At 49.6% G+C, this 12924-nt stretch overlaps 1 protein-coding gene across 3 annotated transcripts in view; it reads left to right on the top strand.

The window, feature by feature from the left end:
- Nucleotides 1-311: 311 nt before the first annotated feature.
- LOC102882841 (inositol-pentakisphosphate 2-kinase) overlaps nucleotides 312-12924 on the top strand; it is a 125719-nt gene continuing 113106 nt past the window's right edge. Inside the window, exon 1 of one of the 3 annotated variants that reach the window (XM_025040460.1) lies at nucleotides 312-689. In XM_025040460.1, the coding sequence (XP_024896228.1) occupies nucleotides 450-689 (240 nt within the window). In that variant the 5' untranslated portion in view covers nucleotides 312-449. The remainder of the gene's footprint in view (nucleotides 690-12924) is intronic. The other 2 variants (XM_025040459.1, XM_006922803.3) reach the window with 2 other exon arrangements.

Raw genomic sequence — 12924 nt, 5'->3', positions numbered from 1 at the left:
ACAAACCGCCCCCGCCTCACTGGCCCCGGGAGCGGCCACCGGAAATACTAGTACTTCCGGCTCCACGACGTGGGGGAAGGGGATTCTCGCGGGCCAATCACGGCCGGAGGGTGGGCGAGCGGGCGCGGGGCATGACGGGCCTTGTAGTCGGTACACAGGCGGGAGTACGGCACCCACAATGCCCCGGGGGGCAGCGACCGAGGAGAAGCATGGGAAGAGGCCGCCAGTCGTAGGGCCCCGGCCAATCATGGGCTGGGGCGGGCGGGCCCATGGCTCAACGGACCTTGTAGTCGCGCAGGCGGGACTACGGCACCCACAGTGCCACGCGCGGCGGGGAACGCCCTGCGGCTGCGCGGCGGCCCAGGCGCCGTCGGGCTGGGCGGTGGCTAAGTAGACGGGTTACCGGCCTGAGTCCCGGTGGAAGCGACGCGAGCCGGGCCGCGGCCACCATGTCGGTACCGTCCGAGGAAGAGGAGTACGCGCGGCTGGTGATGGAGGCGCAGCCCGAGTGGCTGCGCTCCGAGGTGAAGCGACTGTCGCATGAGCTGGCTGAGACAACGCGCGAGAAGATTCAGGCGGCCGAATACGGGCTGGCGGTGCTCGAGGAGAAGCACCAGCTCAAGCTGCAGTTCGAGGAGCTCGAGGTGGACTACGAGGCCATCCGTGGCGAAATGGAGCAGCTGAAGGAGGTGAGGAGCGTGGGTGCCCACCGCCACTCCCTCTGGCGTTCCTGGCCGGCCCCCGACCCCTCATTTGGGTCGGTCGGTCCCCAGAGCCAATCTCTCATCTGGGCCAGGCCGATCCCCGGGTGGATCCCTGACCCAGGACTGTACCTACTGATCAGCCCCAGGGCGCCCAGGCTTGGGGTGAACGGCCAGCCTGGAGGCGCTACGACGGGCGGTGGGCCCGCTCAGGCCCCGCCCGGAAGAGGAGGACACGGGCCTCAGGTGTAGTGGCTGCGTGTGTACTAGATAGCCCTTGCCTTTGCGGGTCAAGGCTGCTGTGGGGCCGTGTCTGTTTCTGATGGTGGGTCTCGGGCACGGTGGGGTTGTTCTCTGCGGTGTTTGGCTTCCCGGGTGTGGGGAGATGAGGATGTGAGATGGATGCAGGGAAAAGCTAGGTCTGGTCCTGCATCACTTTCAGGCAGATCACTTCCTCTCTCTGGGCACAGCTGCCTTCAGCGGTTTCAGTGTCTTCCGTGATTGTCCCGAGGCCAGGAAAAGGCTGGGACAGGGGCTCCCCTTGCATGTGCCCGTCGCTGCTGGCCGGGATCCTCCAGTGTCCCTCTCAGGCTCAGCTCTCTGACAGTACTCCTTGATTACTTTGGGATGCAGTGCTGCTTCCGCCCACTTCCTGTCCTCGCCACCCTCCCAGGCCCTTCCCTGGGACTGGTGACAGGTCCGTGTGTGTCACAGAGGGGCCCTGTGTGATTTTCACTAGGGGTTGAGGAGGGCAGATCTCCAGGATGCCTGAGAGCCTGGCAGCGAGAGAGTTGGGCAGTCTTTCCATGAAGTAGTTCTTAGTGATTTAAACATCAAATTCTTTCTCGGTCTTTCCTGACTCTCCAGCCCTGTGTGGGGGTTGGGGAGAAAGATATTGCCATCTGGGTGGAACACTCGGGTTTTGACCTAGGCCCTACTCTTGCTGATGTAGTTGTCGGCAGGGGCCTTAGTTTCTTCCTCTGCAACATTACCTATTCAAAAGTGTCGTTTTGGGGGTTCTATATTTGAAAAGGTGTCATCAGTGTGTGGCCTGTCAGTGTGCCTTTTCCTTACCTGACTCTTCCCCCATCCTGATGGGCTCTTGGACCTTGGTTTTGGGATCCACCATGCTACCTGCTTCCCCCATTGCTTACCTGGTTGCACTAACACTTCCAGTGGCCTCAGGTAGGTGCCTGGACTATTCAAAGCCTCCATGTCTCACTGGGAAGACCAGTAGAGCCCTCTTCTGAAGCGAGGAGGAGAGAATAAATAAATCCACATGGGTGCTTAAGTCCATGACTGGCAGAGTGGGTGCTCAGCATTAGCACCAGTAAGCAAGGTGGGTGAGGAGAGGCACTCGGCAGCTCACCGACCCTCGGACCTGTCATCTGTCAGGTATTGGTGCCTTGGCTGAGCCAAGGTCAGTTGGCACTGGATCTGCAAGAGGGATGGCCCCTCCTGCAAGAGCCCCATCTTGGTATGGGGTGGTGGTGAGGGATACACCCACAATAGAGGGAGACTGGGAGGCTGTGAGAATATGGAGTGCGAGGATCTTCAGCCCCATTCTGTCTCCCTGGATGGGGCTTACCACCCCCTGCCCACAGCACTCATAGTCCTCTTCTGTGTTCACAAGCCTGCATTCTTGTCTGCTGTAAGAATGGACCAGACTGATCATCACAGAGGGAACTGTTTGCCACTCAGGGACCTTTTAGTTGTTTGCTCTTTACTATCGTGGACACAAACATTTTGGCCAATGCAAGAATCTTGGCTCTTTTGTGGGGTGTGTGTGTGGAGGGTGGGTCCTGGGGAAATCAAGAGGAAGGCATGTCAGTCTCTGCAGATATTCTTCAAGCACTTGCTTGTTTAGTTTGATATCACCTCCTGGTTCCTGCACACACTGGCTCCATGGTCTTGGACACATTCTCCCACTGTTCTGAACTTTAGTTTCCCCCATTGTGTGTGGGAAGTTTTGATAGAAGCCAGGGGCATGTGCATCAGTCTCAGTGGATGTTAGAAAGCTTGCACTAGTTCATTTACACCCATGCCAGCACAGGCTATTGTCAACCTATTTAGTTTTGGCTAATGTCATACTTGAAAATATTAACTCTTATTTTAAAAATAAAGATTTAAATAGATAGTATTGTGGGTCTTTTTTTTTTCTCTTGTAGAGAGGTGAACCATTTTCATTCTTTTAAAACTATTGAATTAAAGTGGGTTCAGTTACTAACAAATTATGCTGCAAATGGGGTTGCCTGTACTTCTGCCCAGCATTTGTAGATAATACTGTCTTGGGGTGCGGGGAGCTGGATGGCCAGGCCTAGGTGAGTCGGTTTGTGCCTTTAGTTGAGGAGGGTCCCATGGTGGGCCAGTGGGAGGCAGTACTGGCTGGCTCTGCAGCCTTTCTCACATGATGAGTGTGTGTGCGCGCACATGTCCTTGTCTTGTGTCTTGCTGACACCATAGTATATGTTTGCGGAGGGTGGTACCGCCTGGCCAATTTTGCCTAATCATTTTGCTAGTGATTGAGCCTGGCTTAATAAGGGTCCTATCTGTCCTAAGTCCCACTGAGCCCCTTCCCCACCATGGTGGGGAAGAGAATCAGATGGACTTTGGTCAGCATGTGTTTACTGCCCTGAATGGCCATGGGACATCTTGCACCGTGTCCTCAGCTGCAGCTTTAAGGAAGCAGGTGTGCTGGGATGGCAACTCCTGCCTGGTGGGCTTAGACAGGTGCCATAAGTGGGTGGTCCTCATGGGTGGGGGATGTTAGGGTTGGAGGGCATGCCTCAGGCCAGGGGCCAAGGTCCTTAGGCAGTCTCAGCCCCACCATCTCTTGGCTCCCAGAGAGAGTGGGAAGATGGGTCTGGACGCTCTCTCTGCCTCTGTGCCACCTCAGGATCTTGTCTGTATGGTGTTATGTACATCTCGGGGAAGCAGTGGGTGCAGTTCAGTGAGCTGTGGCATGTCAAGAGCTGGGCATGGTTCCTATCACACAGGAAGTGCTTACTTTGTAAGTGTCTCCTGGCTGCTGTCCTCAGTTCCTTCCCTCTACCTCTCTGAGGCCTGGATCCTTTCCCACAGCCACCTGGACTCTGCTCCTAGTCCTGGGGAGGTCTGGAGTAGCCTCACTGCATCTGTGAGGGCGGCCCAAGCTTGCTCACTGGGGCCTCCAGCTTGGCTCAGCCTGCTCTGCCTTCGCCATCTGAGGCTTCTAAGTCTCCTCTGCCATCGTCTCTGGACTTGCCTGAGCCCAGCTCTCAATGCCCAGGTGTCCCTCCTATCCTGCAGGCTCAGTGACCACATGAAAGGCCGAGGCAGAGCTGGTGGGAACAGCTGCTCTGTCCTACTTGCTCCCTCTCTTCTATTCCTCTTATAACCTCCTCTCCTATAGGATGGGGAGACCGAGGTAGGGATGAGTGGGAGTGATTAGGAAAGCCCAGTGGCTCAGAAAGGGAAGGGGTCTTTGGCACCAGGATATTTGCCGGATTCATGGCCATGAGCCAGTTTAATCTGATGGAGGAGGATGATGTGAGGGCTGCCCCTCGGCCTCACTCCTAAAGCTGAACTCCTGCTGTAGCCTCCTTAGGCCCCACTGACTTCTACAGCCCTCACACCAACCCTCGGGTCTCCAATTTCTTATGTCCATTGTACAGCTGGGGAAACTGAGATGCAGATAAGCTATATTTCACTGAGGGCTGTGAGCCCAGGCAGCCTGTCTTGAGAGGGCAGGCACCTGCTAAGGAGGGATGGGTAATTGGAGGCCTCTGTGTGAGGCCCAGCGTCCTCAAGTGTTTGCTTCCAGGCAGGAAGAGTCCTGATTTTGGTTAAGCCTGTAGGGCTTCTCTTGCTCCTCTGATACCAGCCTAGCACTTGAGCACGGAACCATTGTGCCCTGGGAGGCTCTGGTAGTCCCAGGGCCTTTCGGAGTTGAGGTGCGCAGTGTTCTGTTGTTAGCATGAAGAGGCCTGACTTGGGATGGAAGCTGGGGTCCAGGGAATCCTGAAGGTGCTAAGGTAGCCCTGCCCCCAGGGGTCGACAGCCAGGAGAGGCAGCTATAGGTGCCCAGAAGCGATGACCCCAGGGCCTACTGTGGGCACTCCCCTCTGTCCCATGGGCATAGTGTGTGTTGGGTGGGGGTTGTGAATCAATATTAAGGACTCTTCTACTTTTAAAACACTGGAGACTTCTGCATCACCTGAGTTGTTTCCTTCCATGGGCCTGAGGGACAAGCAGCTGCACCTCAACATCCCTGGGGCATGGCCTTAGATTCAGAGCTGGCATATTGTGACAGAGCTTTCCTGCAAGTAGGATGGGAGAGAGGCCAGGTCCAAGAGCCTGTGGCCTGAAAGCGGCACTGCTTGGGCAGGCAAGATACTGCATGTGCTGTCTAGGGCTTTGGTTTCCACACTGATTTCAGGGAGGGATTGGACCCAGCCTGGGCCCTGAGTTGCTGTGTGGCCCTAAACAAGAGGCTCTGCCTGTTGGGGCCAGGATGGCTTACTGTGGCGCAGGTCACTGCAAGGGTCAGTGCATCTGGAGCCCGTGGGCAGGCAGTGGCTGTGGCTTCTGGGTCTGAGCAGCCGCCTTCAAGAAAGCCATGGCTAGGTCAACATGGGCTTCAGCTGTCCCTCTCCCATCACTTCCTGTGAAGATCAGCTTCTCAGTCAGACATGTTTCTTAACATCGGTATACTGAGTGAAGGACCACTACACACATTGGAGCGAAAGAAAAATTTGGATTCTTCTTAGTGAGGTGGAGGCTGGCCAGGACTCTGCAGTCTCTGATAAGTGAGGCTCTCCCAGGCCTTGTGTTTTCCAGTGTTAAGAATGCTGCTCCTCGAGACATCTCCCAGAGCAGAGGGCCCAGTGTGGCTGCCCATCCTGGGCATTAAATCCTGCTGTCCTGACTGGGCTCTGCCATGCCAAATGGACTGAAAGATGTGGCTGCAGGGGCAGGGTGGGCCTTGGAGTGGAGCAGATAGTTCGGGCTTAGGCAAGTGATGGCATTGAGAAGAATTAGTGCCCAGCTTCTTTTTTAGAGTTTAACATGTTTAAAAATTGTCCATTCATTTTAGGAACATCAGAAAGTACAATTGAGCAGTGTCTGTCTTTGTAGCAATTATGAAGATGATGACAAGCATGGGAATAATTGGATATTTCTACTTGCTGGCTTTTTTCTTCCTGTGTATGTATGTGAGATACATAAGATACCACAAAAAATAGCAAGTGCTTTGAGCATCTGTAATACTTAAATACAGAGTTTGGTGTTACCCTCTGAGTTGCAGAAAAACAGGTTTCACTGAAGCAGATAAAGACTGGGAAGTTTCCATGGGTTTGGAAGACGCTGTGCACTTCCAATCTGTTGTATCATGTGAAATTGTTGTGATTTGCATTTCACAGGTTTGCTTTTTAAAAGGTAGTTTTTATGCATTGTTCCCCTCCTCAAAAGCCTCCTTCACCTTTTAGGGGAAGTTTTAAGCATAACTAGAGCAGAGAATAGCATGGTTGACCTGTGTGTTCTCTTGCCTGCTCCAGCAGCTCCAGCTCTGGCAGCCTCTCTCTTTGTTACTTCCTTTGTACGTGCATTGGTGTGTTGTGCTGAGAAGATAAGAACTCTTTTTTTAATATAAAACATAATCATAGGTGAATCTTCACACCTAACAAAGTTAACGATGATTCCTTAATGCTGTCTCCTATCCAGTCATTGTTCAGATTTCTTGCCTTTGGCTCATAAATGTACCTTTCTGGTTACTCTGTTTGCATCAGGAGCCAAGTAGGGTCTGCTTGGTGCACTTGGCTGAGAGTCTCGCTGCTGTACAGACAGAGCTGTGTACCTGTCCTGTGGTTGCCCATCCTGCCTTCCTGCTGGGAACCTAGAGCTCCTCTCCCTAGCTCTGTGCAGGCCTGGCACCCCATTTTTATCTTAACTTTTTCTTTTTTAAAAAATTGATCAGAATGATGCCTTCAGCTGATGCATGGCCTGGCTCTTGCGTTGCTGGGTTGACATTGCCCATCTAGTTCATTACACCTTTATTTGCCCGTACTGTGCCTGCTGGGGTTCGTGGTCACCATTGAGTATGTCCCGATTGTGATGCCGAGACGCTCCCAGGAGGGAGGAGCTGTCCTTGTCTCCGTTCTGTAGGTGGGGATGCTGGGGTTCAAAGAGTGGGGGCTGATGGCCCATGCTGTGTGCTAGCAACATTTGACATGACCCTGAGTGGTCCCCTCCCTTGGCCTTGGTTTCGTTGTTTTAGGTTAGTGCATCCCTGAAGCTCTGGCAGTGGACCAGTTTTTCCCTCAGTGATGGCGTCAGGGTGGACTGGGACCCCATTCTACAGGCTCTTAACGTTTGCTGCCTAGGATTCCCTGGGTGCTAGCCCCGCTTCTTCCCCCTCATACCCTGTCCTACACACACTGTAGGGGTCCAAGTTTTCCCACCAGCCTGAGGGTATTCACTGGGTATTGTAGAACTGTGACCTGGGGTGGTTAGAGTGGACACTGGCCCCTAGAAGGGGATGTGCCAGTTGGGCTGTTTACAGTCGTGAAACCAAAGCCACTCCTGTCACCTCATCACCTGGTACAGATTCTGGGATTGTGGATGTTCAACCCAGTCAGGGAGGGCAGACTACTGTTGCAGCATTTGAGCAAGTCTGCATTCTCACCAGCACCTAGTGTTGTTGACTTTGTCATTGTGGCCAGTATGGTGAGGGAGAAATGGTGTTTTATCGGATTTGATTTATTTCTTCTATGAAGCAGTCAGTTCTGCTATAACACTTGTTGTGTAACTGTGGATTTATTCCAGAACGGATGATATTTGAGGGAACAGTGTGAACATAATGAGATTTTAGAATTTGTTTATGCGTGATTTTTGTCTCCAGTTTACAGATGAACACAGAACTTGCCCCCAGCGACCCATCCACCTGTATCTGGTGCCACTTTCCATTCTGTTTAAGAAGGCCCACTTTCCCCACCAGAGACACCTCACCCATCAGCAAACCTCAGGGCTTTGCAAAGTTAGAGTGCCATGTGTTACAGCAATTATGTCTTTTTAAATTACTTAACGTGTAATACTGTGCTACCTATTTTAATTTTAAAAAATAAGTTGCTTTAGAAAAGTTTTAGATTTACAGAGAAATTGTGAAACAGAGAGTTCCTGTGTACCCCCTGCATTGTTTTCTCCTGTCACTAACATCTTCGATTAGTGTGGCACATTTTGTTACAGTTGATGAGCCAAGTGTTGATGCGTCTTTATTAACTAAAGCCCATACTTCATTCAGATTTCCTTAGTTTTTACCTGCTGTCTTTTTTCTGTTCTGGAACCCCATCCAGGATCCCACATGACAGTCACATCTTAGGCTCTTAATTGTAACAATTTCTCGGACTTCCATTGTTTTTGATGACTTTGACAGCTTTGAAGAGTTCTTGTCAGGTATTTTGTTGAATGTCCTTCATTTGGAATTTGTCTGATATTTTTTCTCATAGGGTGGGGTAATTGTTTTGGGGAGGAAGACTGCAAAGGTGAAGTACTGTTCTCCTCACATCCTCTCAGGGGTCAGTGACTTTCCCTGTTGATATTGCCTTTGATCCCCTGACTGAAGTGCTTATCAGTGTCTCTCCTATGAAGGTGCTCTTTCCCCCTTTTCAAACTGTGTGGCCCTACCTAAGAGTCATGCTCCCTTCCTTAAGTGGGGAGCATCTACATATATTATTTGGAATTTTTTTGCATGGAAGACTTGTCTTTTCCTTCCTTCCTTCCTTCCTTCCTTCCTTCCTTTCCTTCCTTCCTTCCTTCCTTCCTTCCCTCTCTCCCTCCCTTGCTCCCTCCCTCCTTCTCTCTCTCTCTCTCTCTCTCTCTCTCTCTCTTTCTCCATACATACATCCATTCATTTATATTGGTATGAACTCATGAGTGATTTTTATATTTAGGTTATGATTTAATACTGCTTTATTTTGTTGCTCAACTTGTTGCAGATTAGGTCCCTGGCAGCTCTTTTATTTGGCTCCTGTGTCCCTTTGAGCTACCTGTCATTGTGATTTACTTCTCTTCCTTCCTTCTTCTCTTCCTTCCCTTCCTTCCCTTCGTTCCCTTCGTTCCCTTCCTTTCCTTCCTTTCCTTCCTTTCCTTCCTTTCCTTAGCATTTATTTACTTTCCAGTACTAATGGATGCTCCAGGCCCATCCTGTCAAAACAGTCCTGGAATTACCCATTTCTCCAAGGAGCCATGGAGTGTCACTGCTTCTAAGGTCCTCTCAGGCAATAGAGCCAGGAGGTAAATGTGTGTATCTAGCCTGTGTACACACACAGATATAAACATTTCTAGGTGTAGCCACCTGTATGTATATTAAGAGAAACATGAGTTCCCAGCTCTGATCCATTACCGTGTGGATCGTTCCTACCACCTTCCCTTGCTATCTGTAACATCATCTCTCTAGCAGTGAGACACCTGGCTCCCCCATCAGCCACTGTTCTGTGATTGTTCTGTTCCAGCACTTCAGTATAGTATCTGCACTGTTGACCTGAACCCCCTTGGAAAACAGTTTATCAACTAGAGTATAGTCTTATGTGCAGTTCTTTTTGCTTTGGTCTTATATGCTTTACTTATTTCCAAGTAAGTTATTTAAACAAGCACCTTACTACTCATCCCCTTCAGTGAGGTAGTTTCATTTATTTGTAATACAGTTAGATTGTTTTACCACATTCTACATTCCATCCTGGGATCTATTGACCTCCTAAATGATTTTAAAAATTTGCATACATTAAGAGTCATTCTTTGAGCTACAAAGTTATCTGGTTTTGACTTGCGCAATGTCATTTATCTACCATTAAAGTATTATATAGAATTGTTTTAGTAAAAAAGATGTGCTTTACCTATCCAACACTCTCTTGCCATGAACCCCTGACAACCACTGATCTTTTACTTTCTCCATAGTTTTTCCCTTTTCTAGAATGTCACATAATTGGACTCATACAGTATGTAGCCATTTCACACACTGGCTTCTTTGACTTAGCATTATGTGTTTAAGATTTATCTGTGTCTTTGTGTGTTTGGATAGCCCTTTTTTTGTTTTAAATCACAGAATATTTTGTTGTCTAGTTGTACCACAGTTTTATTTCTTCAAACTAGGAATCTTGGTCACTTCCAGTTTGGGGCATTATTAATAAAACTGCTGCAAATATCCATGTGCAAGTGTTTGAATGGACATAAGTTTTTATTCCATTTGGGTAAATACCAAGGGGTGTGATTGCTGGATTGTAGGGTTAAAAGTATGTTTAGTTTATAAGAAACTGCCAGCTGCCTTCCAGAGGGGCTGCACCATTTTGCATTCCTAGCCGCAGTGAATGAGAGTTCCTGTTGCTCTACATCTTTGACAGCATTTGGCATTGTCAGTGTTTTGGGTTTTAACCATTCTAATAAGTGTGTAGTGGTATCTCATTGTGGTTTTAATTTGCATTTGCCCCGTTTTATGTTTATTTTCATATGTTTATTTGCCATCTGTATATCATCTTTGGTGAAGTGTCCTGATTTTTTGCTCATTTTAAAGTTGAACTGTTTTCTTATTGTGAGTTTTAAGAAGTTCTTTATTTTGGATACAAGTCTTACTTTGCAAATAAAGTCTGTGGCTTTTCTTTTCATTCTTTTAACAGTGCCTTTCACAAAGCAGAGTTTTTAATTTTAATGCCATTATGCTTTTATGGATCATGCTTCTGGTTTAGATCAGCATCAAACATAAGGTTGCATAGATTCTTTCTCTATGTTTTTATTTAGAAGTTTTATAGTTTTGCATTTTATGTTTAGGTCTTTGGTTCATTTAGAGTAGTTTTTGAGAAAGGTACAAGGTCTATGTCTAGATGTATTTTTTTTTTTTTTGTATTTTCTTTTTTGCATGTCGTTCCAGCACCGTTTATTGTAGGGAGTATACTTTCTCTATGAAATTACTTTTGTTCCTTTGTCCAAGATCAGTTGGCTGTGTGTGTGTGGGTCTGCTACTAGCCCTTTAACTCCATTTTCCGTCTCACTGATCTATGCAATTATCCTTTTGCCAGTACCCTGCTGTCTTGATTGTGTGTATTGGCTTTATTAAGTTTCTATTTTTTGTGTGTCACTGACAAATCTTTCTCTTGAGCCTTGTGGTTTTTGTTCTGTGACGGTACACTTCATTGGGGTCTGCAGCCCGGGTCTTCAGCCCTTGGACTGCGGAGTTGGTTCTGGTCACCATCAATTAATGATGGTCCCCCTTTTTTTTTAATCTTGAAAAAAAGTAATAGGATGCACATGGTTAAAAAGAAAAATCACTAATGTAGTTGGTCTGATTCTTTGATAGAGGATGAGTGTGAGGCTTCTCTCTGTCTCTATCCATGTCTTTGTGCCCTTGTCTGTTAAGGTGGTCCACAGGACCTTCCATTTGGGTTCAGCTCAGTTCGGGTTGACTTAATTCTTGGTTAACCACCTGCAATCTGTTAACTTACTACCTTGTGCATTTGACCCTGGGAGCAGTTAGAGGAGGGGTGCAGTGGCAGCTACTGGTCAGAACTGGGATGGAGTTCCTCTCAGGTGTTTACCAGCTGCTTGCTCGATGGGCAGGGCTGGCTGCTAGGATTTCAGATGCCTCCGCTGTCATTTGAGGTGCCCACCACCCTCCAGGAGTGCCTTTCCTGCCTGCTACCACCCCCAAGTCTGGCCCTTTCTTGGGTGCTAGGGCCAGATTCCACCCAAGATGCCTGCCTGATCTCTCCCCACACCTGCTCCTCCTCTTCCCCAGCTTCAGGACAGCTCTGCAGGAACCCACTGGATTAATGGTTGCTCCATGTGGTACATACCTCTTTTCCCCCATACTTTCTTGGTATTATTGTCTCACCTCCACTGTGGCATTCCCATGCTGACTGAAATCTGAAATGCCTCTGTGTTTTCAGGACCCAGATGGGGCAGCGATGCTCAGAGAGTAAGTGCACCTTGGCCAAAGGTGCAGGGTGGTGGGTCAGGTCCTGAGATTGCACTCTTCCTTGGCTGTGGTTTGCATGGTGGCTGCTGCAGCGTGAAACAGTGTTGGTGCTGTTGTGATTAGGCTGTGAAATGGCACCAGGCCGTCTCTACAGATGGCATCCCGGGTGAGTCAGAAGTGGTGGGTCCTGGGCCTTTGTGCCCTTGCTGTGATGAAGTGGACCGTGTGTGTATGTTTGCGTGTGTCACAGATAGCACAGGAAATATCCCATAGGCCTCACCCCTCTTGGCATCTTCCAGGTGTGCTGGGTGGAGGGTGGAGGCTGGGAGACCAGACATCTGGTTATAGTTCAGGGTCCTGGCTGTCCCTTCCTGAGCCTCAGCTTCACATCTCCTTTCATAGTCAGTGTTGTAGGTCACTCAAGGTGTGGGAGCTCCTCATGGCATGTGGTAATCAGTCCCTCAGGGTACCCAGGACTGATCCTGCCAGGATGTGTGAGACCGAATGCCCCATGTGGGGGACACTCGTTCCCTGAAACCTTTTCCCCTACCCTGGCTGTAGCTGCTGACAGGCCTTTCCACCCTCTAGACCTTCTCTGAGCACGTGTGAGCAGCCATGCCTGCCTCTCCACGGGCTCCACTCTCTTGCTCCACTATTGTCTCCAATGCCGCAGAGTTCTGGGTACTTGAAGGGGACACAGCCTATGTTAAGAGTCTCTGGGCACTAGCTGACTGTGACGTTTGCTGGGTGTCCCTTCCTAAAATGGGTGTAATAACTTGAGGAAATGTGCTGAGATTAGAGATGAAGTGAGAAAACCTGGCTACTCCAACCTGGCTGCTCTTCTGGTGTTTCTAACCTAATGTAGTCCCATCCTCTGAGGCTTGGGACAGATGGGAGCTGGACAGCTGCCTCTCCTGCCCTGACTACAGGCCATTGAAGGAGGGTTGTGTAAGGCAGCCAGCTGTTGTGGAAGATGGCTTGTTCCTAGGCCCCAGGATTGGCCTCTGTGTCCTTGAGCAGCGGAACCAGAGTCTGTGGAGACCGCCGCCAGCTACAGGGCTCAGCTGGCCAAAAGCCTGTCTGCTGACACTGAGGCAATTAGGGTGTAATCTTTTCTAAATGGTGCCCAATTCTGGCTAAATCCCTCCTGCCCAAGAGTGGATCCCGGTTTTCTAAAAGTAGCTTAGTGTTTGGACGCTGCCCAAGGCAGCTGGAGTGAGCAGTTGGTGATGGGATGAACATGGGTGGGGGGATGTTGACAACTACTACAGCCTTTCTTCCGAT

This window comes from Pteropus alecto, unplaced genomic scaffold, assembly GCF_000325575.1.
Source record: "Pteropus alecto unplaced genomic scaffold, ASM32557v1 scaffold129, whole genome shotgun sequence".
Taxonomy (NCBI): Eukaryota; Metazoa; Chordata; class Mammalia; order Chiroptera; family Pteropodidae; genus Pteropus; species Pteropus alecto.
The sequence above is the reverse complement of the archived record's forward strand: the minus strand, read 5'-3'. Positions and strand labels throughout refer to the sequence as shown.